The sequence below is a fragment of the Diplotaxodon limnothrissa genome, unplaced genomic scaffold (assembly GCF_057381915.1).
Source record: "Diplotaxodon limnothrissa isolate DT_005_m unplaced genomic scaffold, D_limnothrissa_male_GT1.1 unmapped_scaffold_6, whole genome shotgun sequence".
NCBI classification, from domain to species: Eukaryota; Metazoa; Chordata; class Actinopteri; order Cichliformes; family Cichlidae; genus Diplotaxodon; species Diplotaxodon limnothrissa.
Window position 1 is genome coordinate 88,735 of NW_028188560.1, and position 19,848 is coordinate 108,582.

The following is a 19,848-nucleotide window of genomic DNA, read 5'->3' on the forward strand; positions in this document are numbered from 1 at the left end:
CACTGCATCTATGTAAACATACTTACGGCCACTTTGTTAACTACACCCGTTCAACTACTCTTTAATCCAAAATGTAATCAGCCAATCAGATGGCAGCAGTCCATGCATTTCAGCATATAGCGATCAGTGACGGTGATTGAAATCACTTTGATCATGGTGTGGGTGTTGGTGCCACATTGGCTGATCTGAGTATTTCAGAAACTGCTGATCTGTTTAAATTTCCAGCACAAACATCTGCATGATTTACAGAGAGTAGTCCAAAAAAGAGAAAATATGCAGTTCCCTTAAAATGACATTGAGTTCTCTGTACTCGGGTCTCCAGAGTTACCAGCTCTCAACCCAACAGAGCATCTTTGGAATGTAGTGGACCATGAGATTTGCATCATATTTATTAGTAAAATGTTAAAAGATTAGCATTAACAGCATATCTTACCTGCCGTCGTAAAATACTTTAAGCTTTCATGATCATATTCAGATCATGCTGCTGTTCATTTGTTTGTTTATTCACAGTGTGTGATGATCACTGGCAGTCACATCTAAAAATCAGACCCCAGACAGCTGTAAGGTTATCAACATCATCCAGTGAACAAATGACTATCAGTGAATGTTTCTGTGGCAACATAAAACGCAAGCTAAATTCTCAATAGGTGACCGTTTTCATCCTTCTTGAGCTTTCTTATCATCACATTAGTCACTATTTTCTTGTGTCCTTTTGTTGAACACGAAGGTCTGGATGATCAGCAGTTCTGTGACCATGAGAGGAGCTCCAGTCTCAACCAGGAGGACCCAGAGCCTCTACAGACTAAAGAGGAACAGGAGGAAATCTCCACCAATCAGGGAGGAGAGCAGCTTGCACTGAAGCAGGAGGATGAAGGGATTAATGTCTGGACCGGAGAACAGCTGGATTTGTTGTGGAAACCTGGATCACGGCTGACCAGATTTGGTATGTAAAAGTGTAATAAGCAGATTTCATAATATAGAAATGAATATGACTTATAACAAAATGTCACAAAGACACATGGCGTGCATTACCGCCTGGGATACTGCCTCACTGGAGACATGTTTTCTGTTTCAGATTTAAGTCATGTTAGCCCAGAACTGTACGCAGAATGTAGAAAAATGTTGAGACAATGAAAACTGTGGATTATTGGCCACAAGGACCAAGTTGGAGTAGTGAGCTGTACGCCTCATAAATGATGACTTTCTGCATGTAAACAGAATTCTTCTCTGTTCGCTGCATGAGAGAGAATATTTAAATTAGTGCTGTCAAGAGATTAAAAAAAAATAGAGATTAATTAATTATGATTTTTAATTAATTGATCTAATTAATCTCTTTTTTAATCTCACCTAAAAATAGCTGAGGAAAGCCCTCAACTTATTGTGGCAGACCAAAAGACTGATATAACAAAGAAAGTGACTTTATAAAGTCATTTATTGTTTAACAAACGTTAAACAGATGCAACCATTTACATACTGTTGTATTCTTTTGTAAAATAAGTGGAAAAATAAATACAAATAAAATCAAATAAATTAAGTGCTGCAAGTTAGCACATCAGAGTTGCTCTTTTCTGAGCAATACAGCACTGAAATTCCTCTGCTTCAGATAATGAAAAATAAAACTGACATTGCAGTGCTGCAAGTTAGCACATCAAAGTATTCTTCCATCACAAAAAAAAGTGCTGAACATCAAGCAATCTATTCTAGTAGGCTACAAATGACACAGCAGCTATGCTGACCACATGTGTCTCATTTCTTCTTCCTCAGCCAGTCGCTAAGACACACCAGCCTGGTAACATTTTCTGGAAGCAAGGCTGCCCTTTTCTTTTGCACTATGTGGCCTGCAAGGCTAAAGAGTCTCTCACAGGGTACAGAGGTAGCTGGGGAGGCCAGGTACTTTTGTGCTAGGACTGACAGCTTTTCATAGACTCCTGAGTGAGCATACCACCACTGCAGGGGACAGTCATCAATACTGATGCTGGGTTCTGCTCTGTAGCGCTGCAGCTCTCCAGACTCAATTCCATCTTCTGAGTCAGAGTCAGACCCCAGAAGGAGTTCGCTCCTCCTCTTCTTCTGAGCTGGTCCATCATCCTCTGTGGAGGGCTGGAGACTATCTGCTCTTCTGGGCTCTGCTGCCTGGAGCATATTCTCCAGAATGGTCCACACCTGAATGAATGAATGAATGAATGATTGTGATTAAAACTAAGTGCTTTTTTTTTTTTTTTTATTTAATCTTGTAAAGAACTTTGTGTTCCATATAATAAATAAAAGTTTGATTTGATAATGAATTGGACTCATTAGTCCAGCTTAACCTTATTGTCCTACCTGTTCCCTCTTTTCTCTTGGAAGACATTTCAAATCCTTAAACCGTGGATCCAATGCTGTGGCCACCTCGAACCATATCTCGTTGCCATTAGCTCGTCGTGCTGCCAGATCCTTCTGGAAGGCATTCTTGAACTTCACCACGTAGGCAGGATCATCATCAGTAATGTCCATGACACGGTACAGATGGCGAAAAGCAGGCAGCACTACAGAGCAAGAGACGTAGGCCTCACCACCCAGCAGCTCTGTCACATACCTGCAGAGGTAGAGAGGTTTGCTAAATAAACCTAGCTGGATTCATTTAAATCAAAGTGTAACTGATTTCCAATTTAATTGTCCTTAAAAGTTCCTTGTTATGTTCATTAATTTTGATTTTACACATGTAACAGTAGTTTATATAATTAAAATGGGAAGGTGTTTATTTGAACTTACTTGCATGGTTCAAGCAGGAGCTCCAGCCTCTGCAGTTTCGCCCACTCAGCTTCGGTTGGCAAGACCAACCTGTGGTTCTGTTGGTCCAACGTAGCCTGGACAGCCTCTCGGTTACATAGGAGGCGTGAGACCATTGCGAGAGTCGAGTTCCACCTGGTGGGTACATCCTGTATAAGTTGATCGCTCTTCTTTCCGAGTGCTACTTGTTGTTGGTTAAGTTCTGTGGTACTCGCAGGGCTTTGTTTAAAATGACCAACAATCTTGCGGCACTTTGCCAGTACACCGACAAAACCACTGCTATCGAGACATACCGTGATGGTCCTCTGGAGAATGTGAGCATTGCAGGCGATGTGCTCATATGGAAGTGCTCTCATAGCAGCCAGCATGTTTGCTGAGCTGTCTGTGCCAATGGTGGATATCTTGTTTTCAATACCCCAGTCATTTGCTACCTTGAGGAACTGTTCGGCGCATTTATCAGCAAAGTGCCTGGTTTCTGTTCTCATGACGGTCAGTGCAAATGAGTTGAGGTTCCACTCACTATCAATAAAGTGTCCAGTCACCCCAAAATAGCTGTGGTTGCCAGCTGAGGTCCAGTGATCTCCGGTTATAGCAACACAGTTGGGAGAATCCTCCGCCAAAATCTCAAGTTTGTTTTTCTTTTCGACGTCGTACATTTTGCTGATTTTGGTCGTTACTGTAGTCCTGCACGGCGGCTTGTATGACGGGTCATTGGACGCAATTTGCAACACCTCTGTCAATCCTTCGTCCTCTACTATATTTATCGGCCTACAGTTCATCGCTATCCACTTGGCAATAACATTAGTCAGCCTGTCGGTCGCAGACTTGCTCATACGAGGGGTATTCTCTAGTTTTGTTTGGCGAAAAGCTTTGCTCTGGCTTGCTATATTGCTAACGTCTTCACTGCTAGCTGTTGCTGCACTCGCGGCTGGGTGCTTTGCGTTGAGGTGATAGGCCAAACTTGAGCTGCTTCGGTGGTAAGCAAACTCCTTCTTACACTCTAGGCAGACCACTTTACCTTTGTCAATGGTGCCGTCGGGGCGTTTATGAAATACAAATTTCCCGTTCATTGGGCCAACAACTCTCAGATGCGCCTCCATATCCACACTGTAAGCTAATCACCACTTCTCACCTTGACCTCACGACGTGACTCCACCCCCAACAAGTCAAGCACAAGGAGCCCAGCACATAAAAACGGATTTTATAACATAGCAACTCTCATACAAAATCAATGACGTCAAGAGATTAAAAATTAGATTAACGAGATTAAAAAACATAACGCGCTAAATAGCATTGTAATTAATTAATCGCAATTAACGCGATAATTTGACACCCCTAATTTAAATATCGCTCACATATCTGAGAGACCTGCTCACAGTGTGACTTTTTTCTTGTGTGTTCTGTCCATCAAGACCTCCCACAGCAACATGATTGTAAGGAAAATGAGGATCTGGATGACCCGCAGGTCTGTAGCCAGGAAAGGAACTCCAGTCTGGACCAGCAGAACACAGAAACACTATAAAATAAAACTACAATATAAGACGAGAAACGTCTTATATTGGGATATGAGATTTTGGTCATGTCGCACAGCCCTAGCTAATGTTAGTCTTTAAAAAAAGAATGTACTTCCAGATGTTTCTTTCGGGTGGAGTCTTTATAGTTGAGAGCAGCTCGGTTTCTGGGTCCATTGTATAACTGACGCCACCAACATTACCAAGAGACTTACACTAGAGCTTCTTGTTGCGTGTTTTGTTTGGGTTTCCGGTAATGCGTGAAATCAACAAAATTAGAGAGGGTATAGCCTGACATATGAAACAGGAAAAGACCATCGTGTAATCCATTTATTTAGAAGTAACTGTATTCTAATTATTACCAAATTATCGGTAACTATCGGCGGCACGGTGGTTAGCACTGTTGCCTCACAGCAAGAAAGTCCTGAGTTCAATTCCACCATCAGGCCGTGGTCTTTCTGTGTGGAGTTTGCATGTTCTCACCGTGTTTGCGTGGGTTCTCTCCGGGTACTCCGGCTTCCTCCCACCGTCCAAAGACATGCAGCTTGTGGGGATAGGTTAATTGGATAATCCAAATTGCCACTAGGTGTGAATGTGAGTGTGAATGGTTGTCTGTCCCTATGTGTTAGCCCTGCGACAGACTGGCGACCTGTCCAGGGTGTACCTCACCTTTCGCCCTATAACAGCTGGGATAGGCTCCAGCGCCCCCCGCGACCCTGAAAAGGATAAGCGAATGGATGGATGGATATCGGAATACAGTTACTCATGTTTTGTATTTTAAATGCATAATGCCGGTACATGTATGCCGTTACTCCCTAACACTGCATCTATGTAAACATACTTACGGCCACTTTGTTAACTACACCCGTTCAACTACTCTTTAATCCAAAATGTAATCAGCCAATCAGATGGCAGCAGTCCATGCATTTCAGCATATAGCGATCAGTGACGGTGATTGAAATCACTTTGATCATGGTGTGGGTGTTGGTGCCACATTGGCTGATCTGAGTATTTCAGAAACTGCTGATCTGTTTAAATTTCCAGCACAAACATCTGCATGATTTACAGAGAGTAGTCCAAAAAAGAGAAAATATGCAGTTCCCTTAAAATGACATTGAGTTCTCTGTACTCGGGTCTCCAGAGTTACCAGCTCTCAACCCAACAGAGCATCTTTGGAATGTAGTGGACCATGAGATTTGCATCATATTTATTAGTAAAATGTTAAAAGATTAGCATTAACAGCATATCTTACCTGCCGTCGTAAAATACTTTAAGCTTTCATGATCATATTCAGATCATGCTGCTGTTCATTTGTTTGTTTATTCACAGTGTGTGATGATCACTGGCAGTCACATCTAAAAATCAGACCCCAGACAGCTGTAAGGTTATCAACATCATCCAGTGAACAAATGACTATCAGTGAATGTTTCTGTGGCAACATAAAACGCAAGCTAAATTCTCAATAGGTGACCGTTTTCATCCTTCTTGAGCTTTCTTATCATCACATTAGTCACTATTTTCTTGTGCCCTTTTGTTGAACACGAAGGTCTGGATGATCAGCAGTTCTGTGACCATGAGAGGAGCTCCAGTCTCAACCAGGAGGACCCAGAGCCTCTACAGACTAAAGAGGAACAGGAGGAAATCTCCACCAATCAGGGAGGAGAGCAGCTTGCACTGAAGCAGGAGGATGAAGGGATTAATGTCTGGACCGGAGAACAGCTGGATTTGTTGTGGAAACCTGGATCACGGCTGACCAGATTTGGTATGTAAAAGTGTAATAAGCAGATTTCATAATATAGAAATGAATATGACTTATAACAAAATGTCACAAAGACACATGGCGTGCATTACCGCCTGGGATACTGCCTCACTGGAGACATGTTTTCTGTTTCAGATTTAAGTCATGTTAGCCCAGAACTGTACGCAGAATGTAGAAAAATGTTGAGACAATGAAAACTGTGGATTATTGGCCACAAGGACCAAGTTGGAGTAGTGAGCTGTACGCCTCATAAATGATGACTTTCTGCATGTAAACAGAATTCTTCTCTGTTCGCTGCATGAGAGAGAATATTTAAATATCGCTCACATATCTGAGAGACCTGCTCACAGTGTGACTTTTTTCTTGTGTGTTCTGTCCATCAAGACCTCCCACAGCAACATGATTGTAAGGAAAATGAGGATCTGGATGACCCGCAGGTCTGTAGCCAGGAAAGGAACTCCAGTCTGGACCAGCAGAACACAGAAACACTATAAAATAAAACTACAATATAAGACGAGAAACGTCTTATATTGGGATATGAGATTTTGGTCATGTCGCACAGCCCTAGCTAATGTTAGTCTTTAAAAAAAGAATGTACTTCCAGATGTTTCTTTCGGGTGGAGTCTTTATAGTTGAGAGCAGCTCGGTTTCTGGGTCCATTGTATAACTGACGCCACCAACATTACCAAGAGACTTACACTAGAGCTTCTTGTTGCGTGTTTTGTTTGGGTTTCCGGTAATGCGTGAAATCAACAAAATTAGAGAGGGTATAGCCTGACATATGAAACAGGAAAAGACCATCGTGTAATCCATTTATTTAGAAGTAACTGTATTCTAATTATTACCAAATTATCGGTAACTATCGGCGGCACGGTGGTTAGCACTGTTGCCTCACAGCAAGAAAGTCCTGAGTTCAATTCCACCATCAGGCCGGGGTCTTTCTGTGTGGAGTTTGCATGTTCTCACCGTGTTTGCGTGGGTTCTCTCCGGGTACTCCGGCTTCCTCCTACCGTCCAAAGACATGCAGCTTGTGGGGATAGGTTAATTGGATAATCCAAATTGCCACTAGGTGTGAATGTGAGTGTGAATGGTTGTCTGTCCCTATGTGTTAGCCCTGCGACAGACTGGCGACCTGTCCAGGGTGTACCTCACCTTTCGCCCTATAACAGCTGGGATAGGCTCCAGCGCCCCCCGCGACCCTGAAAAGGATAAGCGAATGGATGGATGGATATCGGAATACAGTTACTCATGTTTTGTATTTTAAATGCATAATGCCGGTACATGTATGCCGTTACTCCCTAACACTGCATCTATGTAAACATACTTACGGCCACTTTGTTAACTACACCCGTTCAACTACTCTTTAATCCAAAATGTAATCAGCCAATCAGATGGCAGCAGTCCATGCATTTCAGCATATAGCGATCAGTGACGGTGATTGAAATCACTTTGATCATGGTGTGGGTGTTGGTGCCACATTGGCTGATCTGAGTATTTCAGAAACTGCTGATCTGTTTAAATTTCCAGCACAAACATCTGCATGATTTACAGAGAGTAGTCCAAAAAAGAGAAAATATGCAGTTCCCTTAAAATGACATTGAGTTCTCTGTACTCGGGTCTCCAGAGTTACCAGCTCTCAACCCAACAGAGCATCTTTGGAATGTAGTGGACCATGAGATTTGCATCATATTTATTAGTAAAATGTTAAAAGATTAGCATTAACAGCATATCTTACCTGCCGTCGTAAAATACTTTAAGCTTTCATGATCATATTCAGATCATGCTGCTGTTCATTTGTTTGTTTATTCACAGTGTGTGATGATCACTGGCAGTCACATCTAAAAATCAGACCCCAGACAGCTGTAAGGTTATCAACATCATCCAGTGAACAAATGACTATCAGTGAATGTTTCTGTGGCAACATAAAACGCAAGCTAAATTCTCAATAGGTGACCGTTTTCATCCTTCTTGAGCTTTCTTATCATCACATTAGTCACTATTTTCTTGTGTCCTTTTGTTGAACACGAAGGTCTGGATGATCAGCAGTTCTGTGACCATGAGAGGAGCTCCAGTCTCAACCAGGAGGACCCAGAGCCTCTACAGACTAAAGAGGAACAGGAGGAAATCTCCACCAATCAGGGAGGAGAGCAGCTTGCACTGAAGCAGGAGGATGAAGGGATTAATGTCTGGACCGGAGAACAGCTGGATTTGTTGTGGAAACCTGGATCACGGCTGACCAGATTTGGTATGTAAAAGTGTAATAAGCAGATTTCATAATATAGAAATGAATATGACTTATAACAAAATGTCACAAAGACACATGGCGTGCATTACCGCCTGGGATACTGCCTCACTGGAGACATGTTTTCTGTTTCAGATTTAAGTCATGTTAGCCCAGAACTGTACGCAGAATGTAGAAAAATGTTGAGACAATGAAAACTGTGGATTATTGGCCACAAGGACCAAGTTGGAGTAGTGAGCTGTACGCCTCATAAATGATGACTTTCTGCATGTAAACAGAATTCTTCTCTGTTCGCTGCATGAGAGAGAATATTTAAATTAGTGCTGTCAAGAGATTAAAAAAAAATAGAGATTAATTAATTATGATTTTTAATTAATTGATCTAATTAATCTCTTTTTTAATCTCACCTAAAAATAGCTGAGGAAAGCCCTCAACTTATTGTGGCAGACCAAAAGACTGATATAACAAAGAAAGTGACTTTATAAAGTCATTTATTGTTTAACAAACGTTAAACAGATGCAACCATTTACATACTGTTGTATTCTTTTGTAAAATAAGTGGAAAAATAAATACAAATAAAATCAAATAAATTAAGTGCTGCAAGTTAGCACATCAGAGTTGCTCTTTTCTGAGCAATACAGCACTGAAATTCCTCTGCTTCAGATAATGAAAAATAAAACTGACATTGCAGTGCTGCAAGTTAGCACATCAAAGTATTCTTCCATCACAAAAAAAAGTGCTGAACATCAAGCAATCTATTCTAGTAGGCTACAAATGACACAGCAGCTATGCTGACCACATGTGTCTCATTTCTTCTTCCTCAGCCAGTCGCTAAGACACACCAGCCTGGTAACATTTTCTGGAAGCAAGGCTGCCCTTTTCTTTTGCACTATGTGGCCTGCAAGGCTAAAGAGTCTCTCACAGGGTACAGAGGTAGCTGGGGAGGCCAGGTACTTTTGTGCTAGGACTGACAGCTTTTCATAGACTCCTGAGTGAGCATACCACCACTGCAGGGGACAGTCATCAATACTGATGCTGGGTTCTGCTCTGTAGCGCTGCAGCTCTCCAGACTCAATTCCATCTTCTGAGTCAGAGTCAGACCCCAGAAGGAGTTCGCTCCTCCTCTTCTTCTGAGCTGGTCCATCATCCTCTGTGGAGGGCTGGAGACTATCTGCTCTTCTGGGCTCTGCTGCCTGGAGCATATTCTCCAGAATGGTCCACACCTGAATGAATGAATGAATGAATGATTGTGATTAAAACTAAGTGCTTTTTTTTTTTTTTTTATTTAATCTTGTAAAGAACTTTGTGTTCCATATAATAAATAAAAGTTTGATTTGATAATGAATTGGACTCATTAGTCCAGCTTAACCTTATTGTCCTACCTGTTCCCTCTTTTCTCTTGGAAGACATTTCAAATCCTTAAACCGTGGATCCAATGCTGTGGCCACCTCGAACCATATCTCGTTGCCATTAGCTCGTCGTGCTGCCAGATCCTTCTGGAAGGCATTCTTGAACTTCACCACGTAGGCAGGATCATCATCAGTAATGTCCATGACACGGTACAGATGGCGAAAAGCAGGCAGCACTACAGAGCAAGAGACGTAGGCCTCACCACCCAGCAGCTCTGTCACATACCTGCAGAGGTAGAGAGGTTTGCTAAATAAACCTAGCTGGATTCATTTAAATCAAAGTGTAACTGATTTCCAATTTAATTGTCCTTAAAAGTTCCTTGTTATGTTCATTAATTTTGATTTTACACATGTAACAGTAGTTTATATAATTAAAATGGGAAGGTGTTTATTTGAACTTACTTGCATGGTTCAAGCAGGAGCTCCAGCCTCTGCAGTTTCGCCCACTCAGCTTCGGTTGGCAAGACCAACCTGTGGTTCTGTTGGTCCAACGTAGCCTGGACAGCCTCTCGGTTACATAGGAGGCGTGAGACCATTGCGAGAGTCGAGTTCCACCTGGTGGGTACATCCTGTATAAGTTGATCGCTCTTCTTTCCGAGTGCTACTTGTTGTTGGTTAAGTTCTGTGGTACTCGCAGGGCTTTGTTTAAAATGACCAACAATCTTGCGGCACTTTGCCAGTACACCGACAAAACCACTGCTATCGAGACATACCGTGATGGTCCTCTGGAGAATGTGAGCATTGCAGGCGATGTGCTCATATGGAAGTGCTCTCATAGCAGCCAGCATGTTTGCTGAGCTGTCTGTGCCAATGGTGGATATCTTGTTTTCAATACCCCAGTCATTTGCTACCTTGAGGAACTGTTCGGCGCATTTATCAGCAAAGTGCCTGGTTTCTGTTCTCATGACGGTCAGTGCAAATGAGTTGAGGTTCCACTCACTATCAATAAAGTGTCCAGTCACCCCAAAATAGCTGTGGTTGCCAGCTGAGGTCCAGTGATCTCCGGTTATAGCAACACAGTTGGGAGAATCCTCCGCCAAAATCTCAAGTTTGTTTTTCTTTTCGACGTCGTACATTTTGCTGATTTTGGTCGTTACTGTAGTCCTGCACGGCGGCTTGTATGACGGGTCATTGGACGCAATTTGCAACACCTCTGTCAATCCTTCGTCCTCTACTATATTTATCGGCCTACAGTTCATCGCTATCCACTTGGCAATAACATTAGTCAGCCTGTCGGTCGCAGACTTGCTCATACGAGGGGTATTCTCTAGTTTTGTTTGGCGAAAAGCTTTGCTCTGGCTTGCTATATTGCTAACGTCTTCACTGCTAGCTGTTGCTGCACTCGCGGCTGGGTGCTTTGCGTTGAGGTGATAGGCCAAACTTGAGCTGCTTCGGTGGTAAGCAAACTCCTTCTTACACTCTAGGCAGACCACTTTACCTTTGTCAATGGTGCCGTCGGGGCGTTTATGAAATACAAATTTCCCGTTCATTGGGCCAACAACTCTCAGATGCGCCTCCATATCCACACTGTAAGCTAATCACCACTTCTCACCTTGACCTCACGACGTGACTCCACCCCCAACAAGTCAAGCACAAGGAGCCCAGCACATAAAAACGGATTTTATAACATAGCAACTCTCATACAAAATCAATGACGTCAAGAGATTAAAAATTAGATTAACGAGATTAAAAAACATAACGCGCTAAATAGCATTGTAATTAATTAATCGCAATTAACGCGATAATTTGACACCCCTAATTTAAATATCGCTCACATATCTGAGAGACCTGCTCACAGTGTGACTTTTTTCTTGTGTGTTCTGTCCATCAAGACCTCCCACAGCAACATGATTGTAAGGAAAATGAGGATCTGGATGACCCGCAGGTCTGTAGCCAGGAAAGGAACTCCAGTCTGGACCAGCAGAACACAGAAACACTATAAAATAAAACTACAATATAAGACGAGAAACGTCTTATATTGGGATATGAGATTTTGGTCATGTCGCACAGCCCTAGCTAATGTTAGTCTTTAAAAAAAGAATGTACTTCCAGATGTTTCTTTCGGGTGGAGTCTTTATAGTTGAGAGCAGCTCGGTTTCTGGGTCCATTGTATAACTGACGCCACCAACATTACCAAGAGACTTACACTAGAGCTTCTTGTTGCGTGTTTTGTTTGGGTTTCCGGTAATGCGTGAAATCAACAAAATTAGAGAGGGTATAGCCTGACATATGAAACAGGAAAAGACCATCGTGTAATCCATTTATTTAGAAGTAACTGTATTCTAATTATTACCAAATTATCGGTAACTATCGGCGGCACGGTGGTTAGCACTGTTGCCTCACAGCAAGAAAGTCCTGAGTTCAATTCCACCATCAGGCCGTGGTCTTTCTGTGTGGAGTTTGCATGTTCTCACCGTGTTTGCGTGGGTTCTCTCCGGGTACTCCGGCTTCCTCCCACCGTCCAAAGACATGCAGCTTGTGGGGATAGGTTAATTGGATAATCCAAATTGCCACTAGGTGTGAATGTGAGTGTGAATGGTTGTCTGTCCCTATGTGTTAGCCCTGCGACAGACTGGCGACCTGTCCAGGGTGTACCTCACCTTTCGCCCTATAACAGCTGGGATAGGCTCCAGCGCCCCCCGCGACCCTGAAAAGGATAAGCGAATGGATGGATGGATATCGGAATACAGTTACTCATGTTTTGTATTTTAAATGCATAATGCCGGTACATGTATGCCGTTACTCCCTAACACTGCATCTATGTAAACATACTTACGGCCACTTTGTTAACTACACCCGTTCAACTACTCTTTAATCCAAAATGTAATCAGCCAATCAGATGGCAGCAGTCCATGCATTTCAGCATATAGCGATCAGTGACGGTGATTGAAATCACTTTGATCATGGTGTGGGTGTTGGTGCCACATTGGCTGATCTGAGTATTTCAGAAACTGCTGATCTGTTTAAATTTCCAGCACAAACATCTGCATGATTTACAGAGAGTAGTCCAAAAAAGAGAAAATATGCAGTTCCCTTAAAATGACATTGAGTTCTCTGTACTCGGGTCTCCAGAGTTACCAGCTCTCAACCCAACAGAGCATCTTTGGAATGTAGTGGACCATGAGATTTGCATCATATTTATTAGTAAAATGTTAAAAGATTAGCATTAACAGCATATCTTACCTGCCGTCGTAAAATACTTTAAGCTTTCATGATCATATTCAGATCATGCTGCTGTTCATTTGTTTGTTTATTCACAGTGTGTGATGATCACTGGCAGTCACATCTAAAAATCAGACCCCAGACAGCTGTAAGGTTATCAACATCATCCAGTGAACAAATGACTATCAGTGAATGTTTCTGTGGCAACATAAAACGCAAGCTAAATTCTCAATAGGTGACCGTTTTCATCCTTCTTGAGCTTTCTTATCATCACATTAGTCACTATTTTCTTGTGCCCTTTTGTTGAACACGAAGGTCTGGATGATCAGCAGTTCTGTGACCATGAGAGGAGCTCCAGTCTCAACCAGGAGGACCCAGAGCCTCTACAGACTAAAGAGGAACAGGAGGAAATCTCCACCAATCAGGGAGGAGAGCAGCTTGCACTGAAGCAGGAGGATGAAGGGATTAATGTCTGGACCGGAGAACAGCTGGATTTGTTGTGGAAACCTGGATCACGGCTGACCAGATTTGGTATGTAAAAGTGTAATAAGCAGATTTCATAATATAGAAATGAATATGACTTATAACAAAATGTCACAAAGACACATGGCGTGCATTACCGCCTGGGATACTGCCTCACTGGAGACATGTTTTCTGTTTCAGATTTAAGTCATGTTAGCCCAGAACTGTACGCAGAATGTAGAAAAATGTTGAGACAATGAAAACTGTGGATTATTGGCCACAAGGACCAAGTTGGAGTAGTGAGCTGTACGCCTCATAAATGATGACTTTCTGCATGTAAACAGAATTCTTCTCTGTTCGCTGCATGAGAGAGAATATTTAAATATCGCTCACATATCTGAGAGACCTGCTCACAGTGTGACTTTTTTCTTGTGTGTTCTGTCCATCAAGACCTCCCACAGCAACATGATTGTAAGGAAAATGAGGATCTGGATGACCCGCAGGTCTGTAGCCAGGAAAGGAACTCCAGTCTGGACCAGCAGAACACAGAAACACTATAAAATAAAACTACAATATAAGACGAGAAACGTCTTATATTGGGATATGAGATTTTGGTCATGTCGCACAGCCCTAGCTAATGTTAGTCTTTAAAAAAAGAATGTACTTCCAGATGTTTCTTTCGGGTGGAGTCTTTATAGTTGAGAGCAGCTCGGTTTCTGGGTCCATTGTATAACTGACGCCACCAACATTACCAAGAGACTTACACTAGAGCTTCTTGTTGCGTGTTTTGTTTGGGTTTCCGGTAATGCGTGAAATCAACAAAATTAGAGAGGGTATAGCCTGACATATGAAACAGGAAAAGACCATCGTGTAATCCATTTATTTAGAAGTAACTGTATTCTAATTATTACCAAATTATCGGTAACTATCGGCGGCACGGTGGTTAGCACTGTTGCCTCACAGCAAGAAAGTCCTGAGTTCAATTCCACCATCAGGCCGGGGTCTTTCTGTGTGGAGTTTGCATGTTCTCACCGTGTTTGCGTGGGTTCTCTCCGGGTACTCCGGCTTCCTCCCACCGTCCAAAGACATGCAGCTTGTGGGGATAGGTTAATTGGATAATCCAAATTGCCACTAGGTGTGAATGTGAGTGTGAATGGTTGTCTGTCCCTATGTGTTAGCCCTGCGACAGACTGGCGACCTGTCCAGGGTGTACCTCACCTTTCGCCCTATAACAGCTGGGATAGGCTCCAGCGCCCCCCGCGACCCTGAAAAGGATAAGCGAATGGATGGATGGATATCGGAATACAGTTACTCATGTTTTGTATTTTAAATGCATAATGCCGGTACATGTATGCCGTTACTCCCTAACACTGCATCTATGTAAACATACTTACGGCCACTTTGTTAACTACACCCGTTCAACTACTCTTTAATCCAAAATGTAATCAGCCAATCAGATGGCAGCAGTCCATGCATTTCAGCATATAGCGATCAGTGACGGTGATTGAAATCACTTTGATCATGGTGTGGGTGTTGGTGCCACATTGGCTGATCTGAGTATTTCAGAAACTGCTGATCTGTTTAAATTTCCAGCACAAACATCTGCATGATTTACAGAGAGTAGTCCAAAAAAGAGAAAATATGCAGTTCCCTTAAAATGACATTGAGTTCTCTGTACTCGGGTCTCCAGAGTTACCAGCTCTCAACCCAACAGAGCATCTTTGGAATGTAGTGGACCATGAGATTTGCATCATATTTATTAGTAAAATGTTAAAAGATTAGCATTAACAGCATATCTTACCTGCCGTCGTAAAATACTTTAAGCTTTCATGATCATATTCAGATCATGCTGCTGTTCATTTGTTTGTTTATTCACAGTGTGTGATGATCACTGGCAGTCACATCTAAAAATCAGACCCCAGACAGCTGTAAGGTTATCAACATCATCCAGTGAACAAATGACTATCAGTGAATGTTTCTGTGGCAACATAAAACGCAAGCTAAATTCTCAATAGGTGACCGTTTTCATCCTTCTTGAGCTTTCTTATCATCACATTAGTCACTATTTTCTTGTGTCCTTTTGTTGAACACGAAGGTCTGGATGATCAGCAGTTCTGTGACCATGAGAGGAGCTCCAGTCTCAACCAGGAGGACCCAGAGCCTCTACAGACTAAAGAGGAACAGGAGGAAATCTCCACCAATCAGGGAGGAGAGCAGCTTGCACTGAAGCAGGAGGATGAAGGGATTAATGTCTGGACCGGAGAACAGCTGGATTTGTTGTGGAAACCTGGATCACGGCTGACCAGATTTGGTATGTAAAAGTGTAATAAGCAGATTTCATAATATAGAAATGAATATGACTTATAACAAAATGTCACAAAGACACATGGCGTGCATTACCGCCTGGGATACTGCCTCACTGGAGACATGTTTTCTGTTTCAGATTTAAGTCATGTTAGCCCAGAACTGTACGCAGAATGTAGAAAAATGTTGAGACAATGAAAACTGTGGATTATTGGCCACAAGGACCAAGTTGGAGTAGTGAGCTGTACGCCTCATAAATGATGACTTTCTGCATGTAAACAGAATTCTTCTCTGTTCGCTGCATGAGAGAGAATATTTAAATATCGCTCACATATCTGAGAGACCTGCTCACAGTGTGACTTTTTTCTTGTGTGTTCTGTCCATCAAGACCTCCCACAGCAACATGATTGTAAGGAAAATGAGGATCTGGATGACCCGCAGGTCTGTAGCCAGGAAAGGAACTCCAGTCTGGACCAGCAGAACACAGAAACACTATAAAATAAAACTACAATATAAGACGAGAAACGTCTTATATTGGGATATGAGATTTTGGTCATGTCGCACAGCCCTAGCTAATGTTAGTCTTTAAAAAAAGAATGTACTTCCAGATGTTTCTTTCGGGTGGAGTCTTTATAGTTGAGAGCAGCTCGGTTTCTGGGTCCATTGTATAACTGACGCCACCAACATTACCAAGAGACTTACACTAGAGCTTCTTGTTGCGTGTTTTGTTTGGGTTTCCGGTAATGCGTGAAATCAACAAAATTAGAGAGGGTATAGCCTGACATATGAAACAGGAAAAGACCATCGTGTAATCCATTTATTTAGAAGTAACTGTATTCTAATTATTACCAAATTATCGGTAACTATCGGCGGCACGGTGGTTAGCACTGTTGCCTCACAGCAAGAAAGTCCTGAGTTCAATTCCACCATCAGGCCGGGGTCTTTCTGTGTGGAGTTTGCATGTTCTCACCGTGTTTGCGTGGGTTCTCTCCGGGTACTCCGGCTTCCTCCCACCGTCCAAAGACATGCAGCTTGTGGGGATAGGTTAATTGGATAATCCAAATTGCCACTAGGTGTGAATGTGAGTGTGAATGGTTGTCTGTCCCTATGTGTTAGCCCTGCGACAGACTGGCGACCTGTCCAGGGTGTACCTCACCTTTCGCCCTATAACAGCTGGGATAGGCTCCAGCGCCCCCCGCGACCCTGAAAAGGATAAGCGAATGGATGGATGGATATCGGAATACAGTTACTCATGTTTTGTATTTTAAATGCATAATGCCGGTACATGTATGCCGTTACTCCCTAACACTGCATCTATGTAAACATACTTACGGCCACTTTGTTAACTACACCCGTTCAACTACTCTTTAATCCAAAATGTAATCAGCCAATCAGATGGCAGCAGTCCATGCATTTCAGCATATAGCGATCAGTGACGGTGATTGAAATCACTTTGATCATGGTGTGGGTGTTGGTGCCACATTGGCTGATCTGAGTATTTCAGAAACTGCTGATCTGTTTAAATTTCCAGCACAAACATCTGCATGATTTACAGAGAGTAGTCCAAAAAAGAGAAAATATGCAGTTCCCTTAAAATGACATTGAGTTCTCTGTACTCGGGTCTCCAGAGTTACCAGCTCTCAACCCAACAGAGCATCTTTGGAATGTAGTGGACCATGAGATTTGCATCATATTTATTAGTAAAATGTTAAAAGATTAGCATTAACAGCATATCTTACCTGCCGTCGTAAAATACTTTAAGCTTTCATGATCATATTCAGATCATGCTGCTGTTCATTTGTTTGTTTATTCACAGTGTGTGATGATCACTGGCAGTCACATCTAAAAATCAGACCCCAGACAGCTGTAAGGTTATCAACATCATCCAGTGAACAAATGACTATCAGTGAATGTTTCTGTGGCAACATAAAACGCAAGCTAAATTCTCAATAGGTGACCGTTTTCATCCTTCTTGAGCTTTCTTATCATCACATTAGTCACTATTTTCTTGTGTCCTTTTGTTGAACACGAAGGTCTGGATGATCAGCAGTTCTGTGACCATGAGAGGAGCTCCAGTCTCAACCAGGAGGACCCAGAGCCTCTACAGACTAAAGAGGAACAGGAGGAAATCTCCACCAATCAGGGAGGAGAGCAGCTTGCACTGAAGCAGGAGGATGAAGGGATTAATGTCTGGACCGGAGAACAGCTGGATTTGTTGTGGAAACCTGGATCACGGCTGACCAGATTTGGTATGTAAAAGTGTAATAAGCAGATTTCATAATATAGAAATGAATATGACTTATAACAAAATGTCACAAAGACACATGGCGTGCATTACCGCCTGGGATACTGCCTCACTGGAGACATGTTTTCTGTTTCAGATTTAAGTCATGTTAGCCCAGAACTGTACGCAGAATGTAGAAAAATGTTGAGACAATGAAAACTGTGGATTATTGGCCACAAGGACCAAGTTGGAGTAGTGAGCTGTACGCCTCATAAATGATGACTTTCTGCATGTAAACAGAATTCTTCTCTGTTCGCTGCATGAGAGAGAATATTTAAATATCGCTCACATATCTGAGAGACCTGCTCACAGTGTGACTTTTTTCTTGTGTGTTCTGTCCATCAAGACCTCCCACAGCAACATGATTGTAAGGAAAATGAGGATCTGGATGACCCGCAGGTCTGTAGCCAGGAAAGGAACTCCAGTCTGGACCAGCAGAACACAGAAACACTATAAAATAAAACTACAATATAAGACGAGAAACGTCTTATATTGGGATATGAGATTTTGGTCATGTCGCACAGCCCTAGCTAATGTTAGTCTTTAAAAAAAGAATGTACTTCCAGATGTTTCTTTCGGGTGGAGTCTTTATAGTTGAGAGCAGCTCGGTTTCTGGGTCCATTGTATAACTGACGCCACCAACATTACCAAGAGACTTACACTAGAGCTTCTTGTTGCGTGTTTTGTTTGGGTTTCCGGTAATGCGTGAAATCAACAAAATTAGAGAGGGTATAGCCTGACATATGAAACAGGAAAAGACCATCGTGTAATCCATTTATTTAGAAGTAACTGTATTCTAATTATTACCAAATTATCGGTAACTATCGGCGGCACGGTGGTTAGCACTGTTGCCTCACAGCAAGAAAGTCCTGAGTTCAATTCCACCATCAGGCCGGGGTCTTTCTGTGTGGAGTTTGCATGTTCTCACCGTGTTTGCGTGGGTTCTCTCCGGGTACTCCGGCTTCCTCCCACCGTCCAAAGACATGCAGCTTGTGGGGATAGGTTAATTGGATAATCCAAATTGCCACTAGGTGTGAATGTGAGTGTGAATGGTTGTCTGTCCCTATGTGTTAGCCCTGCGACAGACTGGCGACCTGTCCAGGGTGTACCTCACCTTTCGCCCTATAACAGCTGGGATAGGCTCCAGCGCCCCCCGCGACCCTGAAAAGGATAAGCGAATGGATGGATGGATATCGGAATACAGTTACTCATGTTTTGTATTTTAAATGCATAACGCCGGTACATGTATGCCGTTACTCCCTAACACTGCATCTATGTAAACATACTTACGGCCACTTTGTTAACTACACCCGTTCAACTACTCTTTAATCCAAAATGTAATCAGCCAATCAGATGGCAGCAGTCCATGCATTTCAGCATATAGCGATCAGTGACGGTGATTGAAATCACTTTGATCATGGTGTGGGTGTTGGTGCCACATTGGCTGATCTGAGTATTTCAGAAACTGCTGATCTGTTTAAATTTCCAGCACAAACATCTGCATGATTTACAGAGAGTAGTCCAAAAAAGAGAAAATATGCAGTTCCCTTAAAATGACATTGAGTTCTCTGTACTCGGGTCTCCAGAGTTACCAGCTCTCAACCCAACAGAGCATCTTTGGAATGTAGTGGACCATGAGATTTGCATCATATTTATTAGTAAAATGTTAAAAGATTAGCATTAACAGCATATCTTACCTGCCGTCGTAAAATACTTTAAGCTTTCATGATCATATTCAGATCATGCTGCTGTTCATTTGTTTGTTTATTCACAGTGTGTGATGATCACTGGCAGTCACATCTAAAAATCAGACCCCAGACAGCTGTAAGGTTATCAACATCATCCAGTGAACAAATGACTATCAGTGAATGTTTCTGTGGCAACATAAAACGCAAGCTAAATTCTCAATAGGTGACCGTTTTCATCCTTCTTGAGCTTTCTTATCA

General features: G+C 42.4%; 2 protein-coding genes across 2 annotated transcripts; both read right to left on the reverse strand.

Moving 5' to 3' along the window:
• Positions 1 to 1,648: 1,648 nt before the first annotated feature.
• On the reverse strand, positions 1,649 to 4,091 carry LOC146606813 (E3 SUMO-protein ligase ZBED1-like). Its single transcript, XM_085349358.1, has 3 exons — positions 2,752 to 4,091; positions 2,323 to 2,575; positions 1,649 to 2,163 (listed from the first exon to the last, which is right to left on the reverse strand). The coding sequence occupies exons 1-3, from the start codon at positions 3,867 to 3,869 to the stop codon at positions 1,747 to 1,749; spliced, it is 1,788 nt and encodes a 595-aa protein (XP_085205484.1). The 5' UTR covers positions 3,870 to 4,091; the 3' UTR covers positions 1,649 to 1,746.
• Positions 4,092 to 8,989: 4,898 nt separating this feature from the next.
• LOC146606814 (E3 SUMO-protein ligase ZBED1-like) lies at positions 8,990 to 11,432 on the reverse strand. The gene is made up of 3 exons (XM_085349357.1): positions 10,093 to 11,432; positions 9,664 to 9,916; positions 8,990 to 9,504 (listed from the first exon to the last, which is right to left on the reverse strand). The coding sequence occupies exons 1-3, from the start codon at positions 11,208 to 11,210 to the stop codon at positions 9,088 to 9,090; spliced, it is 1,788 nt and encodes a 595-aa protein (XP_085205483.1). The 5' UTR covers positions 11,211 to 11,432; the 3' UTR covers positions 8,990 to 9,087.
• Between the last annotated feature and the right edge of the window lie 8,416 nt (positions 11,433 to 19,848).